A 15462-nucleotide genomic window follows, 5' to 3' on the forward strand; every position below is an offset into this window, starting at 1 on the left:
CTCATGCCAAGGATCTACCTGCGCTGGCTCCAGACGATGGTGTTCGCGTCCAGTTGCCTGAGGGAGGTTGGTCAGCCCCAGCTATTGTCGTCAGGCAGGCTGCCCCCAGGTCTTTCATTGTCCAAATGGCTGATGGCTCCATTCTACGGAGCAACAGGAGGGCGCTACGAAATGTTCCCTGCACACCGCCTGGCCACACTTCTCCGCATGTCATCCTGCCTCCTCCGGACATCTCTTCCATGAGGCCAGCGATCTGGCAGCGATCCCGCCTCTCCATGAGGCCACCGACATGGCAGCAATCCCGCATGTCCAAGTGCCGGCATCCCCCCCCTACCTCTGAGGCGATCAAAAAGAATTTGTCGCCTGCCACGAAGACTGAATCTTGTAAATTTTGTTCAGTTTGCTCTGTATCTGTTGGGTGGTTTTGTGTTGTTGTTGGTGGTGCGCTTGAAGGTGGGAAAGGAATGTTCTTACATAGGATGGTGCTGTACGAGATTTTCACCATCTTTCCACCTCCACCTGTTCTGAGAGGGAAGCCCCATGGTGGCCAATCCCACCCTTCTGCCAATTAATGACCAATTAAGGACCTCATCCTGTTGCCGGTAGTATTAACCGCAGGTGAGCCTGTTGCCATGCATTGTCCATGACAGGTCTTCCTGTGCGGGCTTCATGTCCCCATCGGGGGTTACTTCCTCGACCAAAGGATCTCAGGGCCTGATCAACGACATCTTGCCATTTTGCCTCCGTGTTTGCTGCCGCAGGTGCAAAATCTCATGAGTGTCAGTAAACAAGGTTCTTGCTGGCGAGATCTCGTCTCCAGATTTTCTCCTCCCCTCACAGTGACACAGAGAGGTTCCCGCCCACAAAGGCAATATCTTTGACATCCATCTGAGCAGGCAGGTGAGGCTTTGGTTTCAGACACATCTAAAAGACACCTCTGACAGTACAGACCTCATGCAGTGACACTGGAGTGTCAGCCTTGACGTTGTTTGTCTCAAGCCTTATTTAAATACATCTTAATGAATTACGTATTCTTAAAGGGCGTACTGGTAACATGAATCCCCCTCACTGAATATTTAAAATTCGGCCAACTTCACAACAGCTTTACAAAGAGGGCAAATGGTCGAGGGGATCCAACCAGTGGTACCAAGTTCACGAAAGCCCCTTGGGGGAGAGAGGCATGGCTGGGCACTGGCCCCTTTGAACAGCTTGTTACTACCAACCTGGCAGTGCCAACCTGTGCCAGGGGACAGTGCCTGAGGCACTGGGGAGCCCAATTGGGGAGGGGTGATTGCCATTATGTGTGGAGGGGTTAGAGCACCAAGGCCTTTGAAGGTGGGACTTGGTAGTAATGGGGGATCAGACAGCGGAGGGTGGGGTGGGGCAGGAAGTGAGGGGGGGAAACTTGGCATGGGGAGGTGATGTGGACATTGAGTGGGGGCAGAAGGTATTGATGGGGGGAGGTGAGTGGTGGCGATACTGCCATTGTGTTTGTTGAGGTGGGGGGAGTCACGATAGATGTGTGGTGTGGGGGAGAGCCTGTGATAATTGTGCCATTGTGGAGAGAGTCCCGATAATTGTGTGTGGGCTGGACGAGCCCCTGATGAATTGTGCTGAGGAGAGGGAGAATCCTCGATCATGAAGTGAGGGTGGACACCCCCAGTAATTGGGTGGGGGTGGGTGGGGGTGCCCCTGATACCTTTGTGGTGGGGAGGGGGGGGGGGGGGCTCTTGGGCGGCGTTTCACTTCAGTTCTGATTGGAGTGCGATCTTTAAAGATGGCACCCAGATCCCTGTGGAACAGGCGTGCTGGCTTTATCAGACGCCACCCCACCAGACTGACGGCTGAAACCACGCCCCGGTCTGAAAAATCAGCAGTGCATCTGGAGAGACACACGCCAGATTTCAGTCGGAGCCTGACATTCTGACAAATTATGGGAAAATCCCACCCCACATGTCTGCTTAACCACCAGAGGTGGTGTTACTCACCATCTCTCTCTTTCACACCAAAGAACAGAGTAATTATACAAAATGTGTAAATGCCTCCTTGAACACCAGCAGCGATCAGGTATGAGGCTTTCTGTAAAAGGAGAGACAGTAAGGTTAAAAGCATTCAACCAAGAAATCAAAAATATGGACATCATAAACTGTTTCTCTTTTGTCAATAACTCATTGTGGGTAATTTGTCTTTGGATAACATTTTAAAATGGCTGATAAGATTAACTGCCTCTTATACATTTGTCATGATTATCATTTCCATTGACTATTACTCTAAACTCGGATTATCCCCATTGTTTCAAATAAATGGGCAAAACTGGATAAATAAATTCAATTATGCTTTTGATTAAAAAATCTCCAGGGATTGAGTGACCAGGGGCGAAATTCTCCGACCCCCCACCGGGTCGGAGAATCGCCGGGGGCTGGCGTGAACCCAGCCCCCGCCGGTTGCCGAAGTCTCCGGCACCGGAGATTCGGCGGGGGCGGGAATCGCGCCGCGCCGGTTGGCGGGGCCCCGCCGCTCGATTCTCCGGCCCGGATGGGCCGAAGTCCCGCCGCTAAAATGCCTGTCCCGCCGGCGTAAATTGAACCACCTACCTTACCGGCGGTACAAGGCGGCGCGGGCGGGCTCCGGGGTCCTGGGGGGGGCGTGGGGCGATCGGGCCCCGGGGGGTGCCCCCCACGGTGGCCTGGCCCGCGATCGGGGCCCACCGATCTCCACCATGGCGGAGGCGGAAGAGACTCCCTCCACTGCGCATGCGTGGGAAGCTGTCAGCGGCCGCTGGCGCTCCCGTGCATGCGCCGCCCGGAGATGTCATTTCCGCACCAGCTGGCGGGGCACCAAAGGCCTTTTCCGCCAGCTGGCGGGGCGGAAATTGGTCCGGCGCGGGCCTAGCCCCTCAATGGTGGGGCTCGGCCCCCAAATATGTGGAGCATTCCGCACCTTTGGGGAGGCGCGATGCCTGTCTGATTTGCGCCGTTTTGGGCGCCAGTCGGCGGACATCGCGCCGTTTCTGGAGAATTTCGCCCCTGATTACTAAAGAGGTTAAATTGAATACAAGTTGAAAACCTATATTTGGATCGAAACTTGTGAGGAATACCAAAACAGATTAACTATCCTATTCGTCTTCAAAATAGTGCCAGGGCATCTTTTACATCTCTCAGAGCAAACAGGTGGAGCTTTGGTTTTTGTCTCATCTGATAGACAGCGGCTGGAATTCTCCAGCTCTTTACGCTGACGGGATTCTCCGTAAAACATGGTTGACGCTACTCGCTCTGAATGATACTGCGATATCTATTAATGACTTAAATAACACATTAATGATCCATTTATCCAAGTTGACAAATGAAATAAAGGTCAACAGTAGAATAAGAAGTGTAGACAATGCATAAAATTACAACATTGATAAATTAAGGAGCAATTAAGGACAAAACTGTGGCAGATGGATTTATACACAGTTAAGTAGAGGGCATCCATTTTTAATCACAAAAAAGATGGACAGAGCTTTATAAGACCATAAGACACAGGAGCAGAATTAGGCCATTCGGCCCATCGGTCATTCAGTCATGGTTGATATGTTTCTTGTTCCCATTCTTCTGCCTTCTCCCCATAACAACTGATTCCCTTATTAATCAAGAACTTATCTGTCTCTGTCATAATGACACTCAGTGGCTTGACCTTCTGTGGCAGTGAGTTCCACAGATTCACCACCCTCTGGCTGAAGAAATTCCCCCTCATCTAAGTTTTAAAGAATAGTTCCTTCAGTCTGAGGCTGTGCCCTCTGGGTCTAGTTTCTCCTACAAGTGGAAATATCCTCTCCACGTTCACTCTATCAAGACCTCAGTATTCTATAAGTTTCAATAAGATCCCCCCTCATCCTTCTAAACTCCATCAAGTACAGACCCAGAGTCCTCAACCGCTCCTCATATGACAAATCCTTCATTCTGGTGAGCCTCGGCCGTCAGAGGAAAAACAGTGGATTGAATGAGTGGGCGGGCCTTGTCCGCATAATTTGGGATCCACTGGGCGTAATACGAAAAGAACCCCAGGCAACGTTTGAGGGCCTTGGGGCAGTGGGGGAGGGGGCGCTCCATGAGGGGGTGCATGCGATCGGGGTCAGGACCCAGAACTCCGTTCTGGACCACATAGCCGGGGATGGCTAAGCAGTTTGTGCTGAACATGCACGTCTCCTTGTTATACGTGAGGTTGATGAGAGTGGCAATGTGGAGAAATTTGGCAAGGTTGGCGTCATGGTCCTGCTGATCGTGGCTGCAGATGGTGACATTGTCCAGGTACGGGAAAATGGCCCGCAGCCCGTACCGGTCAACCATTCGGTCCATCTCCCGTTGGAAGACCGAGACCCCGTTGATGACGCTGAAGGGAACGCTAAGAAAGTGGCAAAGGCGGCCATCTGCCTCCAACGCAGTGTATGGGTGGCCCGCCTCGCGGATGGGGAGCTGGTGGTAGGCAGATTTCAGGTCTCCTGTCGAGAAGACCCGGTACTCTGCAATCTGATTGACCATATCAGATATGCGTGGGAGGGGGTACGTGTCGAGCTGCGTGTACCGATTGATGGTCTGACTGTAGTCAATGACCATTCTGTTTTTCTCCCCAGTTTTGACCACTACCACTTGGGCTCTCCAGGGGCTGTTGCTGACCTCGATGATGCCTTCCCGAAGCAGCCGCTGGACTTCAGACCTGATGAAGGACCTGTTCTGGGCGCTGTACCGTCTGCTCCTGGTGGCGACGGGTTTGCAATCCAGGGTTAGGTTTGCAAAAAGAGAAGGTGGGTCGACCTTAAGGGTCGCGAGGCTGCACACAGTAAGGGATGGTAGGGGCCTGCCGAATTTCAGGGTTAGGCTCTGGAGGTTGCGCTGGACGTCCTGGACGAGTAGCAAGGCAGCGCAGAGGTTGGGGAGGACGTAGAGGTGGAAGCCGCTGAAGTCCACATCCTGGACAGTGAGAGTGGCGATGCAGTACCCCCGGATCGCCACGGAGTGGGACCCGGCGGCCAGGGAGATTCTCTGGTTAACGGAGTGTACCGCGAGGGAGCAGCGCCTTACCGTATTGGGGTGAATGAAGCTCTCAGTCCTCCCGGAGTCCAACAGGCAGGAGATCTCGTGCCCGTTGACCTTCACTTTAGTTGAAGCAGTCGCAAGGTTGTGCGGTCGAGACTGGTCAATCGTGACCGAGGCGAGACGCGGCTGGTCGTTGGCGGTTGCAGCCGATGAGCGGCCGGATGAGGTGCCCGACGGGCATGGGTCCTGAGTCGGGTAAGATGGTGGCGCCCACGGGCTGCACATGTCGTGGGGAAACCTAGATGGCGGCTCCCGTTGGCCCTGGGAGGAACAAGGTGGCGGCGCCCATGGGACGCACGTGTTGCGAGTCGAGCAAGATGGCGGCATCCACTGGCCGCACGTGGTCCTAGTAGGGGAAGATGGGAGAGCCCACTGGCTGCACGTGGGGGGTGCTGGGGCAATAGCGGTGATTGAGCGGGCCTGGCACACTGCAGCGAAATGTCCCTTCTTGCCACAGGCCTTGCAGAGGGCGCTCCTCGCCGGGCTACGCTGTCGGGGGTGTTTTGACTGCCCACAGAAGTAGCATTTGGGTTGGCTGCCGTGCGGCAGAGGCGTGGGATTGGCTGAGGGCAGTCGCTGATGGGGTCCACGATGGGGCAGCTGTCTGCGGAGTCCACGATGCACAGGGGGGGTGGGGCGCGCGGTCAGGGGCATAGGCCTGAATGTTGCGTGATGCAACCGTAAGTGAAAGCGCTAATTTTTTGGTCCCCGCAAGATCGAGCGTGGCCCCCTCTAAGAGGCGCTGGCGGATGTAGTCAGACCCTATGTCCGTAACAAATGAGTCTCTCATTAGCAAATTCGAGTGTTCCGTGGCCGAAACGGCCTGACTGTCACAGTCTCTAACTAGGGGGAGCAGGGCGCACCAGAAATCTTCCACTGACTCACCGGGAAGTTGTCGCCGCGTGGAGAGGAGGTGCCTGACGTAGAGTGTGTTAGTCCGCTGAGCGTAGTTTTCCTTCAGTAGTGCCATGGTCTCGGCGTAGGTCGGCGCGTCCTGGACAAGTGGAAAGACGTTGGAGCTCAGCCGCGTGTTAAGAATCTGGAGCTTCTGTGCTTCTGGAATTTTGTCTGGCACAGACCCGATGTATGCTTCAAAGCAAGGTAGCCAATGTTCAAAGTCCTTTTTGGCGCTGTCTGCTTGCGGATGCAGCTGCAGGCGATCAAGCATGATGCGGAGATCCATCTTCTGAAAAACTCAGTGTAATAAATTGATGCACGATCAATTACACAAAGATGAGAATAGGATGTAATCGAGGCTTTATTACACTGAGATGTGTAGCCTCCTACAGCAGCTGATGAAATGGCTGCTGTACTGGGAGCACACATATTTATACTCCGCCTACTGGGCGGAGCCAGCAGACAGGGATCTACCCCCGTACCTGTAGTACAGGGGCCTTACCGTAAAGCACCTATATCAACATCCTATATATACAATATATACATCAGTGGTGACTACCACACAACGTCAACAGTAAGTACCTCCACTTGTATTCTAGCCCTCTCGACATGAATGCTAATCTTTCATTTGCCTTCCTAACTGCCAACCGAACCTGCACGATAACCTTAAGAGAATCTTGAACTAGGGCTGCTAAGCCCCTTTGTGTTTGCGATTTCCAAAGCCTTTTCCCATTTAGAAAATTGACAATGCCTCTTTTCTTCCTACTAAAGTGCATAACTTCATACTTTTGCACATTGTACTCCATCTGCCAATTCTTTGTCAACTCCGAGGCCATGTCTAGCCTGTCCAGGTCCTTCTGCAGCCTCCCTGCTTCCTCAATACTACCTGTCCATCTACATATCTTTGTATCATCTGCAAATCTAAATGATGATTGGAACAATGGAGGTCCAAAAAGAATTGAGCGACCGTGTACAGGCCACTAAAATGTAGTGGCCAAGTACAAAAACATTATGAAAAAGTCTAATGAAGTATTAGCCTTTCTAACTAGTGGGCAACAATATAAAAGGGAGAAGGTTTTGCTACAGTTGTACAAAGTCCTGTTTGAACTACACCTGGAGTACTGCTTACGATTCTAAGCATTATTCTTCAGCAAGGCTATATTGACCTTCGATAGAATGCAGCGCAGTTTCACCAGAATATTACCAGGGCAGGATTCTCCGTTGCCCGATACCGATATCGTTATCCCTGTTTACGACTGAATCGGATGCTCCTGCCTCTCCAAAACGACGTCATCGAGGAGTACAGCGCACGCCGTTGGGACGCTATCTAAAGGCCCTCCCCCGAGTTCCCGATGGCGTGGGACACGTAGGGGGCAATCCTCCCAAATGGAGTCCAAGTGTTCGCGCCGTCGTGTTTCATGACGGTGTGAACCGGGCCCGGGTACGACCTATTCTGTCCCCCACAGGGGGCCAGCACGGAGCTGGAGCGGTTCACGCCGCTCCAGCCTCCTTTCCCGGCGCCAAATGGGCGGCCGCGCCAACCTGCGCATGCGCGGGGCCGTGCCAAATGCGCCGGCGCAAATGGCGTTGATTCTCCGCACCTCCGAGAATCGTCCGCTGGCGTCGTGGCGCGGTTGCGGCGAGTCTCCGGCCCGGCGCGGGACTCGGAGAATCGCCCCCGTAAGCTCTCAGTTTTCGTGAACCTGGCGAGGCGACAGCGGATTTTCTGCATCACCACCGGGGGAGCAGTGCTGCTGGCTGGGAGTGGGGTGAGGGGTTTCTGGCGAGGGCTGGGGGGACTGATGGGGGGGTGGCCCGGGGGTGTCCAGGGGGGCACTATCTGGCAGGTAGGGTCAGCGTGCGGCCGACGCCATGTTGTATGGCGCGACCGCTGCAGGTCGTCGCCGTGCGCATTCACAGCCATGGACCCGAGCTATTTATATGGAAAGGCCATGCGTTCTCGAGCCATTTATATTGGGAGGCCATACATTTTACGTGGCGTTGCTGCTAGCCTTTCATCAGTGGGAGAATTGGTGCTGGGGCCTCGCAATTTTTTAGTCGTAACACCAGACACTTCCTCTGGACATAGCCTCAAAATTGGAGGATCCAGCCCCAGAACTCCAACGGTTAGACTATTATACTGCCATATTATACTTCCCATCTTCCACTCTCTATAAACTAGTGCCTGTGGTGATATGCATCGTAAATACACAAGGGGTTAATGCAAATACACTAAAACTAAATAAGCACTAGAGGGAGCACCAGAGACATCATGACACACAGACATTCAACCAATAGGTCAGTAAGATAGGACACGACCAATGGGCAGTCAAGACACACACAGAGGTGACACTACCACAAGGGGGCTACCCATATAAAAGGACAGGGCACACATGCTCTTTCTCTTTTTCATAGGCGGCACTCAGAAAGACAGGGGCAGATCAGAGCATCACACCCACCGCATGGATTAGAGCAGACTGGTTAGTTAGATTGAGTTACTTTTGTAAGATTAGCAGGAGAACTCAAGTAAGAGAATTGTTAACTGTTGAATAAATGTATTAAACGTATCTCCAAGTCTGAACCTTCCTTTGTTAGAGCATAAAGAACAAAATAACAAAGAAATGTACAGCACAGGAACAGGCCCTTCGGCCCTCCAAGCCCGCGCCGACCATACTGCCCGACTAAACTACAATCTTCTACACTTCCTGGGTCCGTATCCTTCTATTCCCATCCTATTCATATATTTGTCAAGATGCCCCTTAAATGTCCCTATCGTCCCTGCTTCCACTACCTCCTCCGGTAGTGAGTTCCAGGCACCCACTACCCTCTGCGTAAAAAACTTGCCTCGTACATCTACTCTAAACCTTGCCCCTCTCACCTTAAACCTATGCCCCCTAGTAATTGACCCCTCTACCCTGGGGAAAAGCCTCTGACTATCCACTCTGTCTATGCCCCTCATAATTTTGTAGACCTCTATCAGGTCGCCCCTCAACCTCCTTCGTTCCAGAGAGAACAAACCGAGTTTATTCAATCGCTCCTCATAGCTTATGCCCTCCATACCAGGCAACATTCTAGTAAATCTCTTCTGCACCCTCTCTAAAGCCTCCACATCCTTCTGGTAGTGTGGCGACCAGAATTGAACACTATACTCCAAGTGTGGCCTAACTAAGGTTCTATACAGCTGCAACATGACTTGCCAATTCTTATACTCAATGCCCCGTCCAATGAAGGCAAGCATGCCGTATGCCTTCTTGACTACCTTCTCCACCTGTGTTGCCCCTTTCAATGACCTGTGGACCTGTACTCCTAGATCTCTTTGACTTTCAATACTCATGAGGGTTCTACCATTCACTGTATATTCCCTACCTGCATTAGCCCTTCCAAAATGCATTACCTCACATTTGTCCGGATTAAACTCCATCTGCCATCTCTCCGCCCAAGTCTCCAGACAACCTAAATCCTGCTGTATCCTCAGACAGTCCTCATCGCTATCCGCAATTCCACCAACCTTTGTGTCGTCTGCAAACTTACTAATCAGACCAGTTACATTTTCCTCCAAATCATTTATATATACTACAAACAGCAAAGGTCCCAGCACTGATCCCTGTGGAACACCACTGGTCACAGCCCTCCAATTAGAAAAGCATCCCTCCATTGCTACCCTCTGCCTTCTATGGCCTAGCCAGTTCTGAATCCACCTTGCCAGCTCACCCCTGATCCCGTGTGACTTCACCTTTTGTACTAGTCTACCATGAGGGACCTTGTCAAAGGCCTTACTGAAGTCCATGTAGACAACATCCACTGCCCTACCTGCATCAATCATCTTAGTGACCTCCTCGAAAAACTTTATCAAGTTAGTGAGACACGACCTCCCCTTCACAAAACCGTGCTGCCTCTCACTAATACGTCCATTTGCTTCCAAATGGGAGTAGATCCTGTCTCGAAGAATTCTCTCCAGTAATTTCCCTACCACTGAAGTAAGGCTCACCGGCCTGTAGTTCCCGGGATTATCCTTGCTACCCTTCTTAAACAGAGGAACAACATTGGCTATTCTCCAGTCCTCCCATACATCAGGGAAGCAGATTATGCTACATGAAGAAGCATAACACAACAGTGCCCATCCAAAACTCTCTTGCCGTACCTTAACTGGTTCAAGTTCCATTCACCCATTACCCCTTTTCTTGCCGACTTACACTGACTCCCAATCTGACAATGGCTCAATTTTAAAATCTGTTACGGTTGGATAGAGGTGGTGGGATAACCTTTCCCCTTCTTCCTCACCTCATGGTTGTCTGTCAGAAAATGTGCTTTAAATGCTTTTGAGTGTCATGACTTTTAACAATAGACACAAAACAGACTTTCTGGTAAGTTCAAATCAAAAGAAAAGATAAATATTTATTCACACAATATCCCGATTACAAACAAAATGAGAATACTCACTCCCTTAACATGCACACATATATACTTAAAGATGAAATGTCGGGCACGATCGAATGGCTGCTTGAGCCGGTGCGAAATTAAGCGAGCCATTTAAAATGCGGGAGAGTCCGAAATCGAGAACCAAGTGAGGCAGCGATTGGTTTCTGATTTAACCGGCCCACTTCTGTTACTGAGATCCGTACCCGCTGTGGCATGGCGAGCAACCAATAATGACCAATTAAAGCTAATTTCCATCCCATTAACGGGAAGGATCCCCTATCTAATGGCCTCCTGTGATCGAATCATTTCCCCAGTGAGTGGTCACGTGGGCGCCCTTCAGCACGCCTATTTAAAAATGTGAACCGAAATGGCTGCTCTGGGGATCGGAGGAGGTGACTAGTCACCTTGAAAATCGGGCAATCAGCTGCCCAGTGCTCTGAGGGGGTGGGGGAGACCCGGGGGGTGGGGGGAGCCACCATCAGTGGGGGTTGCCCTGGGCTGGGGAGCGATGGACTCAGGGCACTTGGGTCCGACATGCCATCCCCCAGATCGTGTGTACCCATCCCAGGGGCAACTTCAGCTGCTGTCTGTCATAATATACACACGGGTATATGATGGTGCACAGACAGGCAGTGATTGACACACAGGATGACCAGTGATCACACAGAACACAGCAGCCAATCACCAGACAGGACACGACCACTATAAAGCCAGAGGGCACTAGTTTTCCCGCTCTCTTGGGATCCAGCCTCTGAGACAGTCAGAGCCCATGAGCAGCAACTAGAACATACACCATGTGGCAGTAAGATAGTCTGGTCAGGTTAGCCTCAGGTCTCCAGTCAAGTCAGCATAGTGTCAACCCACAGTTAACGTATGTATGATAGTTAAGAGTTCAATAAAATCGAGTTGCATTTCTTCAAGTGTTGGACGCCTGTCTCTCTCTGCTGCAGTAAATGCAGTCCTCGCAGACCCGGCATACCCAACACATCACTGTCTGTCCATCCAACTGAACATCCCAGGACAGAGCCCCATCTGTGGTAATATGGTGAAGGTCACTTTAACTTCTAATGACCGTGGCGGCTCTTGGGCAGGCAGCCATGGTGGGGAGAGACCCAATAATTGTGCGTGGACTGGAAGAGCCCCTGATAATTTGTGCCACCAAGTGGAAGAATCCCTGATAATTGAGCACAGCTGAAGGCTATTGCTATTGGGAATTTGCAATGATAGTAATGTGAGCACTTCACATCCCAAGTAGATTCCTGTGGGTAGACGTGACACCTTGCAGGCGAGTGTTGCTGCCTAGAACCTCAATCAGACTGTGAGGCCTGAACACTTTGGCTGAACACCAGAGGCTTCAACACCGCAGGGGCAACAAGGGATACCCCTGCGGCCAGAGACTGAGTGTGTGGATTGGTGAGGGGAGGGATTACCTGAGCCCAGTCAGGAAATGTAAGGGTGGGAGGCTTGGGGGATTTGAGGGTACCTGGGTGGAAGCCGTGACTGGATGTCGGTCTCTCACCCTCTGCAATTCCTTACCGATATCACGGTATGGATGATAGTGTGGACCCCGCAGCAGCTGCCCTCGTGGTGGCGGTGGTAGTCCAGGCGGCCAGGCGCTGGAGAAGGCGATGGCCGCAGCATCAACAGAGGGACAGGGCAGCAGTCCACATCCAAGGGCCCACCCCAAGGAGCCAGCCACCCATCAGGCCAGGGAGGGACCCAGAGGGGTGGCCGGCAATGGCCCAAGGTGTACAGGCATCACTGGTTGTTTCTAGAGCTGTCGGACAGCATGTGCCGCAGGAGGCTCTGCCGCAACAAGAAGACGGTGCGGCACCTTTGCCATATCCTTGTGGACTCGGCACAGTGTGGAGGAGGAGGATATCCACTCCCAGTGGCCATCAAGGTCATTGCAGCCCTGAACCTTTATGCCATGGGCTCATTCGAGGGCTTGAGTGGGTACATGTGGGGCATATCCCAGCCAATAGCCCACAAATGCATCGTTAAGTCATGGATGTCCTGTTCACCCAGGCAGTTGACTATATAACTTTGATCTGGACCAAGTCCGTCAAGATGCCTGGGCAGCAGAATTCTCCGCCATCGCTCAGATGTCCCAGGTCTAGTGAGTAATAGATGGCCTTGCGCTCCAGGAAGGCGTCCACGCCCTGAACATACAATTTGTGTGCGATCACCACCTCAAGATCATTCATGTGCCTGCACGCCTTCCCAGGAAGTGTGCACGATAGCTACATCCTGGGGCAATCGGAGATCCCCTGTGTCAGGATGGCCAGTTGGCTCTTGGGGGATAAGCGGTACTCGCTTAGGTCCTGGCTAATGATGCCAGAGCAGAGCCAGTGACCGGTGCGGAAGACCCGATATAACGAGGCCCATGTGGCCACCTGGTCTGTCATTGAGTAATGCATCGGAATGCTTAAAATGCACAGCAGTACACCCGCCCCCCCCCCCCCCCCCCCCCGCCCCGGAGGGTTGCCCACTTTGTAGTGGTCTCCTGTGCCCTCCACAAACTGGCACAGCAGTGGGGTGACATTGTGGAGGTGGAGGAGGAGGAACATGCGGCTTCATCAGAGGAGGAGGACGGGAGGAAACGGACCAGCAAGAGCTGGAGGACAAGCCTGGGGTGGACCCAAGGGAGCAGCCAGAGGATGGAAGCAAGGCGGCGGCGAGGGTATGGCATGCCCAGAAGGCCAGGGACGCCCTCATCCTCATTCGCTTCTCATAGGACGTGGTCTCGTCCGGCATCTCACCCCATTCCCACCCACCATCGCACCCCCATCAGTTCCACCCTTCTTGATCTGCTCCCCCCCCCCGCCCCCCCCACCCCCCTCTCCTCCAACCATCCCCATCCTCCTGGTCCCCAGCAATTGCCCTGTTCCACCCTCCCAGGGTCTGTGTTACATCTCTCCAGGGTGATGGGCCTGTGTCGGCATTGTCAGTGGGTCAATATACAAGGCAGGAGGGTGCTGATAACCCGCCGTGAGTAGAGCTCTGGTGCTCCTCAATCTATGCCATAGACTGACTCCTGTCTGCTTGCTGACAACCCGCTCACAGAAATCACCTGCACCTGGTATGGCTTGCGGGGCGGGGGTGCGCAGATCTAGGATGACCGTTCTCAGGGGGCTGAGGCCAGAGGAGGATGGCAAATAGGGGAGGGGGTTGCAGGTCAGCCTACAGTGTGGAGCCATGTGACAGAGATTTCACATGTCTCGGGTATGATGTGCTTTAATGGTGTACAATGGTGACCCAAACTGTTCCTAGTTACCGATGGCGGTTGTCTTCTGGATGGTCTGGGGCCGGAGGGCCCCGGTCGACTTGCTGGTGACACAAGCCTCACTGTGCCACCTTGTGCCAGCTGTTGACCCCAGGTCGTCCCATTGTCAGGGGGGGCGGGGGGCAAGGACTCAGGAGAGCTATTAGCCACTGTCGCCTCCCTCTATGGAGGCTTTGGATTTGCCTTCAGTGCTCCCTCCTCCCGATCGATGCCCATAGGGCACTGGGGGGTCTCCTTGGGATGGAGGGGCAGATGGATGGAGCTCCAGAGGGCCCTGCATCATCTGCCAGTCGTGGTGGCTCCCCGTTGCCGGCACCGTGGTGTTGATGCCCTCAGCGATGTCCCTCTGTGACCGGGCAACGCTCTGTAGTGCCTCGTCAATGACCACTTGTGTCTGGGGTACGGTCTCATCGACTGGAACATGCTCCAGAGCACCTCGGCAATGTCCACTTGAGACTGGCACTTGCTCCGCAGTGCCTCGGCAAGGTCCACCTGCGCCTGGGACACATCCCCCAGCGACTAGGACATGCTGTCGAGGCCCTCAAAAATGGCCGTCACAGACTGAGCAATGATTTAGATACCATCACTCATGATGCTGATGTTGTGCTCCTGCCTCTCCACTGTGGTAGCCACCCTAGCACTGTTGCCCTATGTGCCACGCATTGTTGGCACCATCTCCTGCACTCATAGAGTTTGGGACTCCTCCAATCAGCCATGGACCCACTGGAGTGTCGCTGACATCCTCCTCTGAATCTCACGGTCGCACCCTAGCGTCTGCATCAGCTCCGGGATAACCTGATCGAGAGGCTCGACATCTGGCTAGGACCCAGCTTGGTCCTGGGATCCAGAAAACCTCCAACCGCCGTTCCCCCCTGTATCATCCCTACCTCCATCTGATGTGCATCAGCAACTGTCTGATGCTCACCAGATTGTGCCCTGGAAGCCTGCCCACTGCACCGAGGTATGTGTCTCAGCACTGGTGGAGGGTGAGGATGACAGCTGTGATATCTCGACTGTGGGATCCTCGGAGTGCTCCTCCGAGGTTTGCGTTTGCGAGATGGGGCCACTCCAGGTGAGCCGACAACATCGGATGGAGATCCTGCAGGAGAATGGACATGTGGTCAGTGGGAGGGAAGGATGATTAAGTCTGGCATGAACAACTCACTTGTAACAGATCGTTTGGGTGGAGACCGGTGGATACTCGCCTCTGCAGCGCAGGCCAAGCTCGACATCTGTGACCGATCTGTACTTGACCACTGATGCACTATCAATTACCACAAAGACGAGAGTAGTGGAATAATCGAGGCTTTATTGAGCAAAGATGTTGTGCCTCCTGTAGCTGGAACCAGAATGGCTGCAGCACCGGCGAGCACACACATTTATACCCCGCCTACTGGGCGGAGCCAGCAGGCAGGGATTTACCCATGTACCTCTACTATATGGGCCATACCGTAATTCTTGTAATACTACTAGAGGTGACGACCACATACACCCCCTGTTAAAAAAAAGAGTCCGGCGGGGGTGGTGGAAAACATTACAAGTTCAGTCTGTCGGGAGCCTTGACCCTCCTCTGTGATCGCCTCAGTCCTGGTGGTGATGTGGGCACCGAATTTGTCACCTGCGAATCCGGGAGCGTGTTGTCCTCGTCTTCGTCACCCAAAGAACAAAGAACAAAGAAATGTACAGCACAGGAACAGGCCCTTCGGCCCTCCAAGCCCGTGCCGACCATGATGCCCGACTAAACTACAATCTTCTACACTTCCTGGGTCCAAAGTAGAACCCCTG

At 53.0% G+C, this 15462-nt stretch overlaps 1 protein-coding gene across 1 annotated transcript in view; it reads right to left on the minus strand.

The window, feature by feature from the left end:
• The window catches only part of mfsd2b (MFSD2 lysolipid transporter B, sphingolipid), a 194097-nt gene that overhangs the window by 48086 nt on the left and 130549 nt on the right, over positions 1–15462 (minus strand). Inside the window, exon 7 of the mRNA XM_072498859.1 lies at positions 1989–2079. Within this exon, the coding sequence (XP_072354960.1) occupies positions 1989–2079 (91 nt within the window). The remainder of the gene's footprint in view (positions 1–1988; positions 2080–15462) is intronic.

This window comes from Scyliorhinus torazame, chromosome 4 (genome assembly GCF_047496885.1).
Source record: "Scyliorhinus torazame isolate Kashiwa2021f chromosome 4, sScyTor2.1, whole genome shotgun sequence".
In the NCBI taxonomy this organism is placed as follows: Eukaryota; Metazoa; Chordata; class Chondrichthyes; order Carcharhiniformes; family Scyliorhinidae; genus Scyliorhinus; species Scyliorhinus torazame.